Source organism: Bombus pyrosoma, linkage group LG6, assembly GCF_014825855.1.
Source record: "Bombus pyrosoma isolate SC7728 linkage group LG6, ASM1482585v1, whole genome shotgun sequence".
NCBI classification, from domain to species: domain Eukaryota; kingdom Metazoa; phylum Arthropoda; class Insecta; order Hymenoptera; family Apidae; genus Bombus; species Bombus pyrosoma.
The window spans coordinates 10,360,631-10,378,760 of NC_057775.1; the positions used below are offsets into that span (position 1 = coordinate 10,360,631).

The window sequence follows — 18,130 nt, forward strand, 5'->3', positions numbered from 1 at the left end:
ATGTCGCCCTGACCGCCTTTGAATCGTCAAGATCGGCGTGACAATTGGTCTCGCAAGAAAAAAGGGGATCGAGAAAGAACCTGTTTATTGTAAAAAAAAAAAAAAGAGAAAAGAACGTGATCAAATATCAGTACGGTCAAAAGCATTTGTGGGAATGAGTTGAAACAGAAGATTTAACATTGCTTATAATATCAAGCTTTAGAAGACACTGAGAATGATGATAGCTCATCCGTTACATTTCGAAGCATCGAAACTTTTGTTGGATCTTTCGAAACCTTTCCTCTTGAAAAAGGAGTCGTTTCTTGCCAATTAATTGTCGTTTAATCAGGTGTGTTGTGCGTTGTTATAAGAATTGTACTGTGGTAGAGCAATCAGAATTTTGTTTAGACATGTACACACGAGATTGTGAAGATACTAGTTAAATATCTTAGAGAAGTGTTGAGAGTGTGTGTATATATCGAGACTGAAAATTTGTGCTAATTTGTCAAGTGTACTAATTGTTCATATCGTGTTGACAAACTACGTAGACCTTAATTGTAATGAAAATATTATTCTAATAGAACGAAGGGAAAAGGAGAAAGAAATGTTACTTCCCTTAGAATGTTGATCAAATAATCCAAATATTAGAAATTATTGTGTACATTCTACCAAACGTTTACCTTGAACCACAGTTACATTATTCCTATATTCTGTATTATATTTTATCAACGTCTAGACATTTGAAATGTTTGAAGCAATTTTTGGAAGAGCACGCCCATAAGCTTTTATTTCTGTTTTATTTGTGACTATAGATATTACAGGTGTGAGTTCACCTGATGAAAATACAGCAATTGCTCCTGATAGCCCATGCTCTCCGGCTGAAACAAGCGCATCAGCGCCGTCAAAGGAACAAGAACAAGAGCAACAGCAACAGCAGATTTACGATCACCATTCTCAATTTCAACAACAGCAGCAACGTACGACCGGAAGTGCGCCAGCCGCTGCACCGCACGTTGCTGAGGACAGTGGAGCCCCCTGTGAGATGCGGAGGACACCACCGCAAAATAAAGGTGAGTTTATATGCAATCTTCTTATGCACTGATATTATTTGCACAATAATTTACTAAGATTATAGTATACTAAAGTACTTAGATAGACAGATGTTTACGCATTTATGAAAAATCTAGATACAAAATGTACAGAATGCATATAATATATAAAATTATGTAAACTTATTAAAGTTTAATATTATTCTCTGTTTAAACTACATTCCTTTAGTTGTATTCATAAAAATAATATTGTATAAATATTTATAGATTGCTAATAATATTAGTGAATTGATAAATGATAAGTTGTCGGACAACAATTAGCTGGCTTGTAATTAGTACAATTCACTTGTAGAATTTTACTTTATATTACCAAGCTTTTTTACACAAGACATTATTAATATTAATAATTACAAGTTATAATTTATGACACTTTGTTAATAATATCAGTTTAATTATGAAAAAAGACCCTGATATTATTTTTTTACTACTTTTTAAAATTGAAGTTTAATTCTTACATGGAATTCGATCTTTTCATGCATGCTAAGTTCCCTCATAGGTGCTTTTATATTGAATATATCGAAAAAAATGAATATTTTTTAAATATGTAAAGTAGATTTGCAAATAATATTAAATTCAATTAGTTACAGAAACAGTAAACATAGACGTACATATGTAATCACATCCACAGTAATGTATGTTTGACGACGTAATGCTTTAGTTGATAATATTATTATTTGGAATGTTTTAAAATTCTAATTTTATATGAATTCACAAAAGTCATTTTCATTATCTAACAATGTAATTAATACAATTAATAAAATGTTTTTATATTCTTTATCTTTATTCTTTATACTACAAAATAAAACAATTAATTAAAAAGATATGTTAAAGTTAAGAAAAGATTTCATGTCTTCATACTTACTAATATTTATTTATTGATAACTACTAATGCATTTTGCTGTATCGTTTTATCGATATAATAAAGACCGACTTTACCGACATAGCTCTTAACAAGTTTCTTTTTGATAAATGTAATAAAAACGTAAAAAAAAAGAAAACATAGTTAAAAACTACACGTTACAACAATCTTATATTATATGTATATTGAAGTTGATAATTACTTATAGAATAGATACGTTTAAAAAGATGATGCAAAAATAATCTTTATTTTGTTTATATATGTTTTCTTTTTTCATAAAACAACCTTCAGAAAATTTTCATATAAAAATATTATTTAAATTCCTAATAAATATTTTCAACTGCAAAACTGAATTCATAGCCGGAAAAATAAAGAAAGTAGACAAATCATTTTGCATTCTGTATTATTATACAAATTATTCAAAAACTGAAGGTAGAACTACAAAACAGAAAAATTTTCCATTTATTTCTGTTACCATAACATCAGAATATCATGAAAAATTGCCCCATCGAACGCAATATGTACTCGGTGCATCGTGAAACACATACAAGATTGTGTCAATTAGCAAGATTATTCTTTTCACCACACATAAGCGCATGATAAATATTTAATACGATCGTAACCTATCTATACGCGCGTGCGCGTACAATGTGTATCGCTCGTATAGCTTATGGACACGCGTGAGCGTGCAATCACTACCGATCGGTAATAATAGCGGGCGATGCAGAAACAGCACTTAATTAGACGTGACATTCCCCAGTAGTGACGCGTCGGTATCGTGCGCGCGATGCAGTGCCGCGCCTGGTAGAAGTTGATCGAGACGGAGACGCGGCGACACAGTCGCGAGCCGGTTCCTCTCTCTCTTAGCTCTCTCATCGTCAGTGTCTTCGCTCTAGCGCGTTGTGTGGGAGCCGTACGAGTGGCAGTAGTGTACACACGCTGCTTCGACGGTTACTGAACCTCTCGTCAGCCTGTATACTTTTTGTATTCTACGCTCGATCGTCACATTGTCCTTTTTTGCCCATTATATTATTTCGCGATAATCAATCGAGAATCATTGTATCGTCAGGAGCCGTGTTAGTTGGTGGTCCGTCGCGGGAGCAGGTATGCGCTCGTGGTTACGTTTGTACACGTCCGAAACCCTCTGGCTGCCATCGTTTGATCCAAAAGTACCGTTACCAGCAAGTACCGTCGACCACGTGGCTTAGCGCGTGTTTCTACTCTCTTAACGTGCGTCGTTCCATCGAGTCGACGTCCCGTTTACCGACGACATTCGATATCAACCTAGAAAGAAGCGTCAGTCGCGAACCAGGAGTGCTGAACCTTGGAATACATCTCTTCGCTGCTGTTCTCTTTGCTGTCGAACGAGAGAGGGACAAAGGCAGACTTGTACGAGGTGAGAGAAGGGGGAGAAAAAGAGGGAGAAGGTGAGAGAGAGAGAGAGAGAGAGAGATAGATAGAGAGCGAGCGAGCGAGCGAGCATGCTGACTGGCAAGTACATTGGACACGTTTGCGCTCGCGGGCTGCGTCCATCGACACCACTAGGGTGATCGTACCTCCGAAAGGGGTCTGTGTTGCAGTTATTGCAACAGCGCACCGTTTTCTAACAAGCTACCTTGGGTTATTTACGTCTCGTTTGTCTTTTAATTCTGTAATCGGAAACTGAATTTTTGTTGAATAATTTTGGTACAAGTTATACATTTTAAGGGACAGAAGTCTAAATGATTTATATTCACAATTAATATTTCAGTATTGTGGTCATCTATGTTGAAACAGTGGCTAACGTAAAAATCGTGTCAATATCGCAATTTCTTTTTGTCCCTTTATCTTTTTCTTCTAAAGTCAAGAGCTGAATTATTATTTTTAACAATTCTGGATAAGATACAGGTGTCTAAATCAGTGATTTTCAATCTTTTTCAAAATTATGTTTGGTATAAATAAAGGCATTTACACCGAATAGATTTTGTTGTATTGGTTGTTATCATTTCTTTATTTGGCAGTGTAGGTGACTAAATGCATAATAATAAATGTAATTGACTTATCACATGGTTTTAAACATTTCCGCGGCATACTGGTTGAAAATTTCTGATCTAAATGATTTATACCTGCGATTAATATTGCAGGCTTCTACGTCGAAACCGTTGCTAACGCAAAAATCGTGTCAATATCGCAGTCTTCGCAGTTTATTGGTCGTTAACAAAGTCAAATCGAAGACTAGGAAATATTTAACCGCGACAATTAAACGTATGTGCATAGCGAGGAACAAAACCGGTTGCGTAGTTTGTCTCGTTCATTTCGCGGAACATGTTGGAAACACGATATAGCATGTTCGCTACGCTCGCTTTCAATGTAGCTGAAATCTTTTAAACTTCAGCTTAACGATATGCTAATCTTTCGCAATATAAACTGACGGATAGTCCGTAGGAGGAAACAGCGACACTTTACAGAGCAGTATCTCGGTTGACCTTGATTCTCGTTGTAACATTTTGTCATTGAGCTAATCGATAATTAGATTTAGATCAGTACTTCACTAGTCGATCGGCCATTATGAATTGTTCATCTGCAAATCTTGTTTTAATCGCGGTATAATAATGTTTTCAAGAACGATAATATTTACATACATTTTTACGTACATATATTCGTTCTTTTAAAGCAGAGAGATAGAAACAATGTTATATACTTATGCAAGACGTTTACGTTTAATTGAATTAATTGAAGTATTATATATGTATATTGACTGCCACTTAATTTTAATGCAATGATTTGTGTAGCATGTCAAAAGATAATTGTCATACGTTAATTTATGTCATCGATTGTACAATTATCTTTGTTGCTATAAGTTAATGAACTTCTCCTGCAAACAGTATCCGATAAAACGCGTTTCGTTATCGGTCAAAAAGGGTATGATATCTTCATTCGTCGGATAAAAACTAACTCTCCATTCGTGTTTTGCAAGGTCAGGAACGAAAACGAACAGAATAAACGACTTCTAGTATATTCCTTCAAACATATAAAACATATATATAAAACAATTCCGCGTGTATTTTATAAAGTTATCTTTTCAGCTATCTTATCGATTTTCAATATTTGATCTGTCGAACATTAATATTATAGTTAACTTCTCTTGCGCGTGATTACGTTTTATGGAAATTTACATGTTATTCTGAGCGCGTGATATTTACATAATACATGTATTTGGCGAATCGTGAAATATAATCATCTCGATTAGTACGACGTGATTGATAAATCGTCTCGCTCGATAGCTTTTATAACGTATTAATGATTCACTCCCTTGAAGACAGATTTCTTCTATCGCGCAGGAAGTGGGAGGGCGGAGCGTATATGTGTACATATGTACATAGACTATGAAATAATATACGTTGCATTCCGAGAAGCACGTACGTCGGATACACTGTGATATTTGCTTATCGTCGTTTCTCAGTAAGAATGTTCCATAAATATGTAATGCCTTTGAGAGAGATATAGGGAGGTCATAAAATCGGTCAGGTGTTAAAGTTTACATGTTTCGAGAGTGAAAACAGTAATTCGCAACATACGGTGGAGATAAAAAGCTCGAGATTTCATTTAGAATCGTATTGCATTAATTCAGAATTACTTCTTCTTTTGTAGTGTATCTAGAAAGAAAATGTTGTATACAAATGTTGTATAGAAAGTAAATGTTGTGAAATTGCACAATTTGCTATTTTTCATACAATGCATAGATTATATTAGGTCGAATAATAAGTTCGTTAAAGCGCGCATTAAGTGTTATTCGTTTCATATAACAGTTATTCATTTAGTTTAATTGTTATAATTAGTTATCCTATTTATTTATAAATATTTGTATCTATCGTCAAAAATTCAGATTCATGAGTCTTTATAATCTTTAAACAATTTTTTATAATATTCTGTTCGGGATTTAGAGTGGCTGTCCGTTTATGACTCGGACAACACATCTACGTGTTTTGGGAAAGTCCGAATTGCCTACTTCCCCAAGTTGTAAACCTTACGACGCGGACCTCATTAATCCGGCTCGAAGGACCAATATGTTGCGAGTTCTCAACTAACTGGCGATCAGTCAGATTGTAACCGATCGGTTGATATCGCGAACCTTGAACGACATTAACGCTCAAGGTGTAGATAAATTAAATATATCGAGTAGTAGTATGGTTTGGTTATTTATTTGCATTTTTTAGTATACACGAATAGTTTAACGTTCTCATGAAGACTGTTGTAAGATATTGTGGATACTGCCATCAGAAGCTTCGTCTCGTCCTTATATACTGATTTTTCGTCCCCGGGTTTTCCATGGTTTAATTGTGTACTCTCGTGGGCGCATATCCTCTGCTATTGCCAGCTGTTTACCTTTGCCTCTTAATGAGGTCCGCATCTTAAGGTTTACAGCTTTGGGAGGTAGGTAATTCGGACTTTCCCAAAAATGTTAGATGTGTTGTCCGAGTAATAAACGGACGGCCACTTCAAATCCCCAACATATTCTTCAAAACGCCTATCCTAACGAAAGGAGAACGAACTCATTACTCAGTATAAGAAAATTTTATATATCAATACGCAAATGATTTTTGCAGTTTAAAGTTGAAGGTCTTCTATAAAATGGGTAGGGTTCTGGGTGCGATTATCATCAATCGATGTCGCCGATTAATGGTTTAATTTGCAATCCCGCTATATTTATGCAATAACCTAAAATTGTGGGAGTTCCTGCGTAGTCGCGACACTAACAATAAACATATTTGTTTCAATTTCGATCGATTAAAAGGAGCATCGACTAATTTGAAGCGTCATTATGTGCCTATTGTGATTCGAGGGTATTGTTTGTAGATTCCAATGGCAGAACATCACACGATAATTCGTGTGAAACATAATACCTTAAGGCTTTTATTTTTAATTATTCTGGCTAAAGATTGTTACAACTTTCAATTTTCAAGGCATCTCTACTGGGCACGAGTTATGAAAGTAACGTATAGAATTCTCTCTATACGTAACAATAAACAAAATAATCTTTATTTGTATACTTATGTATAGAATTCTTCCAACGCGTAATAATAAACAAAATAGTTTCCATTTTAAATTCACATTTTTTATCTCACCGTAAGTGGTCGCGAGACCTTCGTCTACCAATTTACCAAACGGTTTGAAAACGAATCAGAATACTCTTTTCGACCGAAGCGATCAAGTCGAACGGAATTTCCTAAAGTAATTAAAAAGCATGGAGGCATCTGTATACGGTGAAATCATTTCCGTGAATCGTCAGCGTTGTAAGAGGCGGCGAACAACTACAAATTCATTGACTAGCGAAGTTGGTGTATTTTGGGATACACTATTCGCAAGCGCCAAGTTTCATTGGCACAATTCCCTCTTCCGAAAGAGCGAAAGAGAGAGAGAGAGAGAGGAAGAAACATGGTGCAGATGGGAGGGGGAACTACGATCAATGACCAAACGAAAGAGATCTTAATAAAAGTACGATACTATTTAGAGATTATCTTAGAGTGGAATCGATATTAAACGTGCAACGTTTTCATACAATTCGGCATAGGTATTGATCCTGAATTCTGCAATTATAGAGTGACGTTCGCGTTAACTCGTAGATTTAATTATATATTGATCGAGAGCAGTGCTTGCGTCAGCATCGCTTTCAACATTGCACGGTATCCTAGAATCTCTCGAAACAAGCGTTCCATGAAATCACCGGGACAAGCCTCGTATTATTGCTACGCCACGGAATCCGTTTTCCCGCTCGGCTCGCGAATCTCTCTCGGGCCAATTCCGCCCGTTAAAATACACTCGAAACGATTATGTTGGCGAACGTAATTGTATCTCGCGATGGATCCTTTCGTGCGTCTAATGAACGTACGCTTGTCACGTACACTATAATTTTAGTATTCCATTTGTGTTTGCCACTTAATCGAGGTATTCTGGCCTTTGACTCTCTAACTGAGATAGTCCGATTGCTAAACTTTACCGACTTCTAACGATCTAACCTTCACCATCAAATCGTATAAAAGTCCGAAAATTATCCTACTCGATGATAAATTGTTCTTGCTCTGTAAAATGCTTTTGTAAATATTGATATGCGTAATACACGTTCATGTACATACAAGAGTGAGATTTCTGAACAACTAATTTATAGGAACAAAATAATTAACACGTTGACTGTCACGATGGCAGCCATTGATCAATTTTATCAGCCACGTTACTATTTTTTTAGGATGATAAATAAGATAAAGATAAGGTAAATTTCGTAAACTGCGAAATGTTCAACAATACGAACGACTTGAGTAACATTATTAAAAAAAAGATGCGCAAATACGATGTAATATTTCGCAAAAATTAAATGTTAGAGTATTTTGAATTATTCCGACTTCCAGGGCAAAGTATATAAAATATACAAGGCGATGAGAGTCGATACTGTTATGTACAATTAATCAATTAACTAAAATAAATAATGAATATATAAATAATTGATTACTACAACACGACAGAAATTTCGAAAATAAAATACTCGAAAGATTAATCTCGATTCCGTCGATCGGTAAATTTCGCTTATTGTACTGATCGCGTACCGCAGCCAAGCGAATAAAAGGTTTAATATGGCATACCTTCCTGTAACGCGATCGTCCGGTAAAAGGCCACTAATGAATCGATCGCGGATCGGTATGCCCCTCACTCTCCTCGAGGAACTCGTTCTCCCGGGGGTCCCTGTGATTAACGGCCGTACCCTCAATGATAGCAAGCAACGGCTCATTCCTCTCTGGATCTCTTACCATCTTTGTCCTTCTTTCTTTCTAATGGTTTCCTCCTCTCCTTTTCACTTACCTTCTATTTCGTCCTCTTCTTTCTATCAATTTCTTTTTCTCTCTTTTCTCGGTTCCTTCAACTTCAACCATCCTCCATCTCTCCCTTTCCCTCGATGCCAGAGGAATACTGGTTTCGTGGAAACTCATTCCCCTGCTATTTCGTCGTTGTTCTTGCAATTAACCGGCATTTTCTGTTATCCACAGTCGATAGATCGGGAACCGGGCAGTCTGGAAGCTCGCCGAGGGTGACGCTTCGGCTCAACCAGGTGCGAGGAGCGAGGGATGAAAAGAAAGGAGGGGGTGCTACTAACTCCCGTCAAGGCGGCATAAACGCACAAGTATACATATATACATACATATGTACATACGTGAATATAATATTGTATATGTACAGGGTGTCCCGGTATTGATGGTAATCGGCAAGAAGGTGATTGATTCTATATACGCGGGAATACAAATAGAAAATATAGAATAAGATATGACGCTTCGTTTAAAACGAGAAGATTTGTCGAGTATAGTTGAACTTGGTTGATTGAATCGGATTAGACAGAAGTAAATAATCAATAGGAGTTATTGTATATGTGAAAACGAGTCGAAAATGTAGAGTAAAATTTGTTCATAAGACTCTTTGTTTCAGAGATACATAAATTTGAAAATTTATCAAACGTGCATACTGGGCCAATTCTCAATTGAATACGTTTGAACTTTATTTTGTTGAAAATGAGACCTTAAATCGAGAAATTGTACCCCAAATTTTTTACACATTTTCACATGTAGAACAATCTTCTGCCGATTGTTTACTTCTAGCTAATCGGTAACTAATCAGATTCGCATATGCTAAACGAATTTTCAATGTCGATTTTCCGCGAAAATAAAACGTCAAATGAAAAAAATTTATCCTATATTTCCGATATATTTTTTCATATAGAATCACCCTCTCGTCGGTTATATCATTAATACTGGGACACCCTGTATGTGTCTGATGTGTGATATATATATATATATATATATGAAAGGGATATATGATATATATATATATATATATATCAGTACTTGATAGGTCTCTTCGATTAAAATCTGTGGTTTGGAACGATCGTTACGAATAACGTTAAATTTTAGTGTTTACGAGAACCTGAGACATTAAGAAACGATCGTTAATTCAATTTAACTGACCAAAGCAATCACAGGAGCTTCGACGATGTATAAAATACATAGTACATAGTTAAGACTTGTTAATATATTGTATATAAAAAGAAAAACACTAATCGATGTACGCAATAAATATATTAGTGATGTTTTTTACTTAATGTTCTAAGTTTTCGCTGACACTTAACGCAAATTAACTTTGCCACTCGTTTAAATACGGGTTTGTAAGAATGACGTTTAAAAGATGCGCATCAATTAGCGAGCAGTACCGAGGTCATTGTTAAGAAGTATGACGATAAATATTATACTTACATTCGAAATAATGGAATATACGATAACGTGTAAAAATGCTAACAAGCAAAAAAATATTTGTATTTTACAAATTGTACGTTATTTGTAGTAACGATAAAGAATGTGTATGATTTGCGCATTGCGTCAAGAAATTGTATCATTTTTTAAACATGCATTTGCAGAATCAAGGTCAAATGGAAACTTCGTCGAAGACGTCGTCAAACGTCTCGTCAGGGACCGTGAATGCCGTCTCGGGCTCCAGTACCTCTGGAAACACATCATCTACCGGTGACAGTGGCGACGTGTATGAATTCAAAAGTTCGAAAGAGCCAACACCAGTTAGGGGTGCAAGCTCGTCGCCGAATCCTAATCCCGAGAAAGATAAAGATGGTAACAAGTCTGCTAACAATCAAGGGAGTCAGAGTAGTGGTAACAACGTGTCTACTGCTGGTAGTGCGACAACATCTTCTGGTGAAACAACGACCGCATCGATTACTACCGATGATGCTCCTGCGGTTTCAGCGTCGCCTTCGTCTAAGCGCGCGTTTGAAAGCGACAATGCGGAGGAACAGGACGAAGAGATTCGTCGGAAGAAACGGAAAGATTCAGAACCTGCGAAAGAAAATTTAAAAGGCACCACCACTGGAAGACAAAGCACTGGTAGAAATTCCGCTAATACTGGAGAAAAGGTTTGTTTTTTGTTATTAGCTATAAAATATATAATTAAACTATTTATATAATCGGTGGAAGAAATAAATGAGAACAAACTGAAATCATTCGTAAATTGATCACTGTACGACAAAATGTGTAAAATAAAATTTATGATGCTAAGAGGAATATATGTATGCTGCGCATTTGTTTCTTTTTCTTTTTAAGATAATAAGCTAAATGATGCTGTAATTAATAATAAATTAATATTAAACTAATATTTTCCCTTTCTTTGTAGTGTACAAAGTCGGGAAAACAAGGATCTGGCGCAACATCGAGCAAGAACAATCAAAACACAACTTCGATTAGTACGGACAGAAAAAGTCCAAGTACTTCTTCAATGGCAAGTAGTCCAAAGCCTTCGAATCCGTCTGGTTCAACGATTAGCTCTAAAACAACAACACCAGGACCTCCAGAATCCGATGGTGAGGACGATCGGTCAAAAGGATCAGATTCCAATTCAGCTCCTAAAGTACCACCTTTGAAAATAGTTATTCCACAAAGTACTACGTCCGAGCAAGAGCAAGGCAATAGAAACGGAAAGAGCACATCTAATAGGAGTCATCAGTTGCCCTATGTAGTTGCCAGTTCTAACAGTAATGATTCAACGGATAAAGAACAAAGTCAATCCACTAGTGGAACAACGAGTCCTACAGAAAGCGGAAATAATACAAAAAATGAGGATAAGAAAGATTTCAGTGGTGCCTTACACGGGGAAGAAAGATCAACGCATCACCAAAGAGTGTTGAGAAGTTCACATAGATCCGGTAATGGGAGTAATGGATCAGCAACCTTGAAAGAAACCTCCTCTTCTTCAGGAAATGGAAGTTATTCGAACTCGTCTCCATTACCAGTAACTACTTCGACAGATCGTTCCAATAATTCATCACCACAACAGAGGCATCATTCACCAACACCTGAAACTCCTGGTTCTGAATCGAATAAAAATACCTCAACGGAAGTCTCAAATTGCGGCACGACTTCAAAAACAAACATTATGACAGAAAAATCTGAGAAAAACAACGAAATTAGTGGAAAATGTCAAAAAGATAGCGGTACCGAAAATTCTGAGAATACTTCTACTACTACCTCATCGACGACGTCAAATGTAGGCACTCCGGCACCACCGGTTGAACTTCATCCTAGAAAAAGAAAAATGAAACCTAATAAAGAAGCACAACAAGCTGCTACCGCTGCCTCTAATGAAGCATCTGAAGCAACAAATACGGGTCCAGAAGTTCATCCACATGATCAACCAATTACTAATTGTTATCAGTTGTTTTTAAACATTAGAAAACAGGTTCGTATATTTGCCGTTTGTAATATATTTCAACAATTCTTTTTATAAAAAATATATCGTAAATACATTTTCTCTCTTTTAGATCGAACGAAGAAGAAAAGGCCTTTTTCCAGTTCAACCAAAACCACCTCAGGGTTTTAAAGATTATTTAATGAATCGTTGTACATACGTGTTAGCTGGGAATGCAAATAAAGAGCCCAACGTTAATCCTCCGGTTGGATTGCAAGGCGCTATGAAGGACTTGTATATTGAACAAGAAAAAGAGAGATATCGTCTTAGAATGCAGCATGTTGTTGAAAAAGAAAAGCTAGTTTTATCGGTAGAACAAGAAATCCTTAGAGTACATGGCAGAGCTGCTAGAGCTCTAGCCAATCAATCCCTTCCCTTCTCTGTTTGTACGATATTAAAGGATGAGGAAGTTTATAATGTTATTACTCCAGAACAAGAAGAGAAAGATAGAAACGCAAGGAGTAGATACAATGGTAGATTATTCTTGAGCTGGTTACAAGATGTAGATGATAAATGGGAAAAGATTAAGGTAAAAATTATAGCGTTTATTATAATATTTATACCTGAATTATATAGATTAGACAACTATAAATATATATATTGTCTTTAATTATTCAGGTTAAATTAATTCATGTTACGTAAAAACCGACTGATAATCTTTTTTTCCATGAGTATCAGTTTAATAAGATGTAATACATTGATAAATATTCCATTAAAGTTTGATTTAGTTTAGAAGTTTCTAAGTTAGGATAAAATTAAAGAAAAAATTACTATTTTAGGAAGCAATGTTACTCAGGCATCACAATGAAGCTGAATCATTACATGCTGTACAAAGAATGGATTGGGAATGGAAATTAAAGGAAGTTGGATTATGTGAATTCAAAGCAACACCACAAATAGAAGATATTCATGTTCCGATGGTACATGTTTCAGATGACTTCGATTTACTCCCAGCTTAGTGTATAGTGATTACAATTGACTCGAGACGTTTCGCTCATTCCTTTGAAATAATCTCGAAGGATATACATAATTATAATCTGTGATCTCTTTAATAATGTATTTGCCGTTCTTGCACGGTTACCAAATTGCATTGTACTGCTCTTAAAACTATCGTTACACAAGGAGGCTATATTTAAAAAACATTTGACTTTAATTAGATTATGTATTACATTATATTTATATCTTTAACTAACTTTTCAAAATTTATGTACCACATTATATAAATTATTTTTGTTTACGTTTAATACTTAATATGATTTATTGACGCATTATACAATTAAAAGGATGAATACATGAAAATTATATCATCGGATGATTTGCAACATTTTACAAATTCAATAACTGTACAATCTCATGCGTTAGTAATTTGGTACTGTATTTTTTAATATACAGTCTCTCGTAATAACGTATATATTTTGTACCTAGCAACTTATATAGTGCTTTTAAATAATGTATAAAAATTTAGATTAAAAAGCCGTGTAATAAATAAAACTATACTTGTCAAATTATTTCTGTTCTTCATTTTTGTTTCCCATTGTTATTCTTTTATCTTGTGGTCGATTGATTGCAGTAATATGCAATTGTTCTACTTCAAAATCTATTGGTTTGTTATAATTCATAATAATTTTATAATGTTTGGGATCTATAAAATTGTTTTCATCCAAAAGCAAAGGTTTACCACCTACAACACAGGTTGTAAATGCCCCTGTAATTTGTGTTTTAGGTTCAATAACATCATTTGGACTAAATGTTATCTGTAATATATAAATCATCATTTTATACAAAATAGCTTAATCAAGTAATAAATAAGTTTAAAGAAATATAAATACCTCTCTTTCTTTGCAAAAAAATGAATATAATTTGGCGGTATACTTCTCTTCGTTAGGATAATGATACATTTCAATTACGTATCTTCTTGTTAATAAATGTATTAAAAGAGGACTACTTATAGTAATTACATTTAATAGTGCAAATAATGTTCCTACACCTACTAAATTATCTTCTTCTAAAATCTTCATGTAAATGATTGGTTGAGAAATTAGTGATACGGCTGATGATAACAAGGATATCATTTTAATATTACGGACTTTGTTTGTTAATGTTCCATTGTATATCATTTCTCTTTCACTAGTGTTTCTTTCACTGTGTTTATCGGAAACATGCCTTACTTGCAAACATGGTCTAAATTTCTGTAACATAAAAAATATATATTTCTGTGTTACTTTACAAAATAAAATTTGTATTTTGAAATGTATTATATAAATCATGAAATAATATACAAAAAGGTTATAAATATACATAGAGTGAAAGAATAATTAAAATAAAGCTTATAATATACATATATTCATTAATAACTTCATCAAAATAAAATACTTCTTAAAAAGAATTTCTAACCTCGACGTTTCCGCATGTATAATACATAGACGTCCGTTTAAATACAATAATTTCTTTCATGAACAGTTTCCTTTGGTTTAAAATGCAACTCCGCAAAAGTAAAACCATGGTTAATAATTAACTGCAGTTTATTTTGGATTATTTAAATTATTTAAATATGCAATAGGAATGTTTTCAAATCGCCATGAACAGGGAAACTTCAAATTGTTCAAATATATAGAGTGTTTAGTTTTTTCCGAACAACTTGCAGCAAACAAATGAAAATAAAAAAAGATATTATATAATACGTAAAACTATGAAACATCAACAAAGTTAGAAGCAAATGTCAACTATACGATACAGAAGTAACTATAAGATAAATTAATGCAATGAATTAATAACTTGATTACACATCTAGAGCAAAATTAAAAAAAATCAGAACGTAATAAATTCCATATTACATTGATATAAAGTTTATCTGTAGTAAATTAGCAAAAGAGTAGTATTGTAAGTCAAAATTATTTTTATTATTAGTTTTGGACAGAAGCCCTTATAATAATAAAATCAGGCATTAGATCTTCTTCTTACAATTATATTCTATAGTTTAATTTCAACATATATTTCTAGATATTTTCAAGCAAAAGCATTGTAAAATAAAAAAGATAATATAAAAATTATTTTCCTATAAAAATATATAAAATTCATTTACGAATTGTTATGTCAACACATTATCACGAGCAAAGCGCTTAGCGCTCCATGTGTAACAAGAACGGACACGCAACTCTCTATAATTTAGTTCAGCAGTTCTAATATTCATTCTACCTTTTGTTTATCACGGATCCTCTTTGAATAATTTTTTATTGTTACGGATCCCTAAGACTTAACTCAATATTTAAATTCTTAATGTGCTAAATATGTATTTAAAACACTCATCAACTGCTCATTAATAACCTTTTTCGCGATAAGAGATTCATTATAAATAAATAAATACAATAAATAATTTTTATTTGTATAGTACAATAACTTGCGTATGTAAGGATTTCGTAGCTTTCCAAAAGTCTGCCACAGGTTAAGAACCGCTATTCTAATTAATTAATTATAATTAATTAACGGTCACAACACGATTATTCATTTTTTATTTACTTGAATAAAAGAATGAATTTTAATGTGATTGGTTAATAACATGCGTTTCATTTTGCAATATCAGAAGTATGAAATAAGCAGAAATGCTTTGTTAGCGTTTCCTTGCATTTGCAATATTATTTAAAGTAATGGAACTAACAATATTGTGTTCAACAATAAACTGTTTCGAATATTTTAATATAATTTCTATGCATTAGAAATTATATACATATTGTTCAATTAAGGTATAAATACATAATACGCACATATACATAACCAACATATATGTACATGTATATGTACATAACCAAGAAAATATTCATTAATTGATTAATACTTATAATTGTTTTAATCGATGTCTCAACGTACTAAAGTTATCCAATTATACAAGACGGTATGAAATATATTACAACTTCGTTGCAATTTATTAAAAAATTAAATATGTTATTTTAAAATAATATAGTTGTACGATATATAATAACACATAACGAAAATTACACATAAAAGAAGATATTTTTTATCCATTTTATTATTATAAATACAAATGACAATATTTTTTTTATGTTTTTAGCTCTTGTATATGGGTCGTGATTATCCAAGAGGTTATGATGTTTTCAAAAGAAATCTAAGAAAAGCTTTTGAAAAAAATAAACAAGAACGTGATCCTGAGAAAATTGATAAAATGTTGGCTCATGGTAATTTTGTTATCAAAGAATTAGAAACTTTGTATATGCTACGCAAGTATAGAACTTTAAAGAAAAGATATTATAAAGAATGAAAGAATATTGTATTACATTATATTGTGCTCATATGTTTAAATATAGATACAAAATACAAATTAAAAATTAATTTTCATTATAATTTTATTTTTCAATAAATTTTATAGTTTCTATTTTTAAAAATGAAATGATTTGTATATCATGTTTATAAATACAATTAATCTTTTTACCAAACCTATACATTTGTTGTTGTTATTTTATTGCAAAACAATGCAATGTTTTATAACATAATTGTGTGATTATTAATTTTACTAAGAACTGTTTAATCATTCATTACTAGCAGTTATTATCAGTAATTGTCAAAAATGGTAGCATAACCTATATGTTGTGAAATCTAAACGATATTTACGTGTGTGGTCTTTACAAAATAGCCTCTACGTGTGTAATGATCTTTACAAAAATTGAAGTTTTCAATCTTAATTACTAAAAATGTTTTGTTATGAATTATAATGTTATAAGTTTATAAGATTCATAAATATGGCCATTTGTGTAGCTGTAATCGGAAAAGATGTAAGTACACATCTTTTAAGGTTGGAATGTTAATAACAGTGCAAAATCTTTGGTTAATAAATGATACAAATCAAAAAATATTGTGATTCTGAACTTCGATAGCAATAATAATATGTGTTCCAAACTACTTATTTGCAGAATTCTCCAAAATATATTAGATGTGTAGATGAATCATCAGCATTGCAATTTCATTGCAAAGTTCATACGTCAATTGATATTATAGAAGAAAAATTAAATGTTGGAAATAAAACTGCTATTGATATACGAGATTTGTATTTAAATTTATTATATGCTACTGAAGAATATAAAATGTACATATGTAACATATATTGTATCTTCAAATATATTATGTTTTTTACATAGTATTTCTTTGTACAATTTCAGATATGGTTATGCTACTAATACAAAAATCAAATTTATTATTGTGTCTCATTCATCAAACACGTCTCTGAGAGATAATGATGTAAAAATGGTAAATCTTTTATAAATCATATGATAAAAGAACTATATTTAATATAGTAATTCTTAATATAGTAATATAGTATATAATATATTCTTAATATAGTAATTCTTTGCAGATTTTTAAGAAATTGCATGCGGCTTATTCTAATGCTGTATGCAATCCATTTTACATTCCAGGTGATCAATTGAATTCCAAGTAAGTTCATTTAATTTAGTTAATAGTATTACTTTAATGTATATAGCAAATTTTAATATATTGAAATCAATGCATATATATCATTTCAGGTCTTTTGATTTAGCAGTAATGGATATAATGGGTATTATATCACCTTTTTAACAGATTATATTTGAACTTAATATATTGTGAATATATTTCATATAGGTATCATTAAATTATGTAAAAATTATTACAAATCTTTTTGCTTTGATAAAATGTATAGTAACTTATTACAAAATTTATTACGTTAAACTGTAATTTACCTTTTTAGTCTTTAACTTTGTAATACTATAGTAAGCTTCTGTATTTTCTATCCATTTCTGTTTTAGCTATTTTTAAGAAATGGTAACTCTTTATTATTTGTTTTTTGATAATTTTCTGATATATAAAATTATTTAGTAGCGAATTTTGTTTGAAATGATTATTATGTTGATAAAATTTTATTTTCATGATT

At 32.7% G+C, this 18,130-nt stretch overlaps 4 protein-coding genes across 7 annotated transcripts in view; 3 read left to right on the plus strand and 1 right to left on the minus strand.

Moving 5' to 3' along the window:
- LOC122568368 (ankyrin repeat domain-containing protein 12) overlaps window positions 1-13,721 on the plus strand; it is a 26,203-nt gene extending 12,482 nt beyond the window's left edge. The window contains exons 1-7 of one of the 3 annotated variants that reach the window (XM_043728042.1): window positions 138-328; window positions 792-1,049; window positions 8,964-9,097; window positions 10,379-10,885; window positions 11,143-12,204; window positions 12,287-12,742; window positions 12,993-13,721. In XM_043728042.1, the coding sequence (XP_043583977.1) occupies window positions 1,022-1,049; window positions 8,964-9,097; window positions 10,379-10,885; window positions 11,143-12,204; window positions 12,287-12,742; window positions 12,993-13,172 (2,367 nt within the window). In that variant the 5' untranslated portion in view covers window positions 138-328; window positions 792-1,021 and the 3' untranslated portion in view covers window positions 13,173-13,721. Of the gene's footprint in view, window positions 1-137; window positions 329-791; window positions 1,050-8,963; window positions 9,098-10,378; window positions 10,886-11,142; window positions 12,205-12,286; window positions 12,743-12,992 lie in introns of those variants that run through there. The other 2 variants (XM_043728040.1, XM_043728041.1) reach the window with 2 other exon arrangements.
- Window positions 13,453-15,544, minus strand: LOC122568377 (transmembrane protein 70 homolog, mitochondrial). 2 transcript variants are annotated; one of them, XM_043728058.1, is made up of 4 exons: window positions 15,409-15,544; window positions 14,608-14,850; window positions 14,043-14,402; window positions 13,453-13,967 (listed from the first exon to the last, which is right to left on the minus strand). In XM_043728058.1, exons 2-4 carry the CDS (start codon window positions 14,713-14,715, stop codon window positions 13,719-13,721), a joined length of 717 nt encoding a protein of 238 aa, XP_043583993.1. In that variant the 5' UTR covers window positions 14,716-14,850; window positions 15,409-15,544; the 3' UTR covers window positions 13,453-13,718. The 2 variants fall into 2 exon arrangements, with proteins under 2 accessions (XP_043583993.1, XP_043583992.1); XM_043728057.1 differs by lacking the exon at window positions 15,409-15,544 and having other exon boundaries at window positions 14,608-14,862.
- Window positions 15,545-15,960: 416 nt separating this feature from the next.
- Window positions 15,961-16,524, plus strand: LOC122568380 (electron transfer flavoprotein regulatory factor 1). Its single transcript, XM_043728061.1, has 2 exons — window positions 15,961-16,102; window positions 16,280-16,524. Exons 1-2 carry the CDS (start codon window positions 16,064-16,066, stop codon window positions 16,484-16,486), a joined length of 246 nt encoding a protein of 81 aa, XP_043583996.1. The 5' UTR covers window positions 15,961-16,063; the 3' UTR covers window positions 16,487-16,524.
- A 330-nt stretch (window positions 16,525-16,854) lies between these two features.
- LOC122568379 (trafficking protein particle complex subunit 2-like protein) lies at window positions 16,855-17,934 on the plus strand. The gene is made up of 5 exons (XM_043728060.1): window positions 16,855-16,997; window positions 17,136-17,308; window positions 17,382-17,469; window positions 17,576-17,655; window positions 17,745-17,934. The coding sequence occupies exons 1-5, from the start codon at window positions 16,965-16,967 to the stop codon at window positions 17,794-17,796; spliced, it is 426 nt and encodes a 141-aa protein (XP_043583995.1). The 5' UTR covers window positions 16,855-16,964; the 3' UTR covers window positions 17,797-17,934.
- Window positions 17,935-18,130: the final 196 nt, after the last annotated feature.

Coding starts and splice junctions, on each gene's coding strand:
- LOC122568379 (XM_043728060.1), top strand. CDS start 16,965: ATGGCCATTTGTGTAGCTGTAATCGGAAAAGAT. Junction 16,998..17,135: donor TAGCTGTAATCGGAAAAGAT/GTAAGTACACAT, acceptor ACTTATTTGCAG/AATTCTCCAAAATATATTAG. Junction 17,309..17,381: donor GCTACTGAAGAATATAAAAT/GTACATATGTAA, acceptor GTACAATTTCAG/ATATGGTTATGCTACTAATA.
- LOC122568380 (XM_043728061.1), top strand. CDS start 16,064: ATGTCTCAACGTACTAAAGTTATCCAATTATACAAGACG. Junction 16,103..16,279: donor TTATCCAATTATACAAGACG/GTATGAAATATA, acceptor TTATGTTTTTAG/CTCTTGTATATGGGTCGTGA.
- LOC122568377 (XM_043728058.1), bottom strand. CDS start 14,715: ATGGTTTTACTTTTGCGGAGTTGCATTTTAAACCAAAGGAAACTGTTC. Junction 14,403..14,607: donor ATACATGCGGAAACGTCGAG/GTTAGAAATTCT, acceptor TTTATGTTACAG/AAATTTAGACCATGTTTGCA. Junction 13,968..14,042: donor TTTTTTGCAAAGAAAGAGAG/GTATTTATATTT, acceptor TATATATTACAG/ATAACATTTAGTCCAAATGA.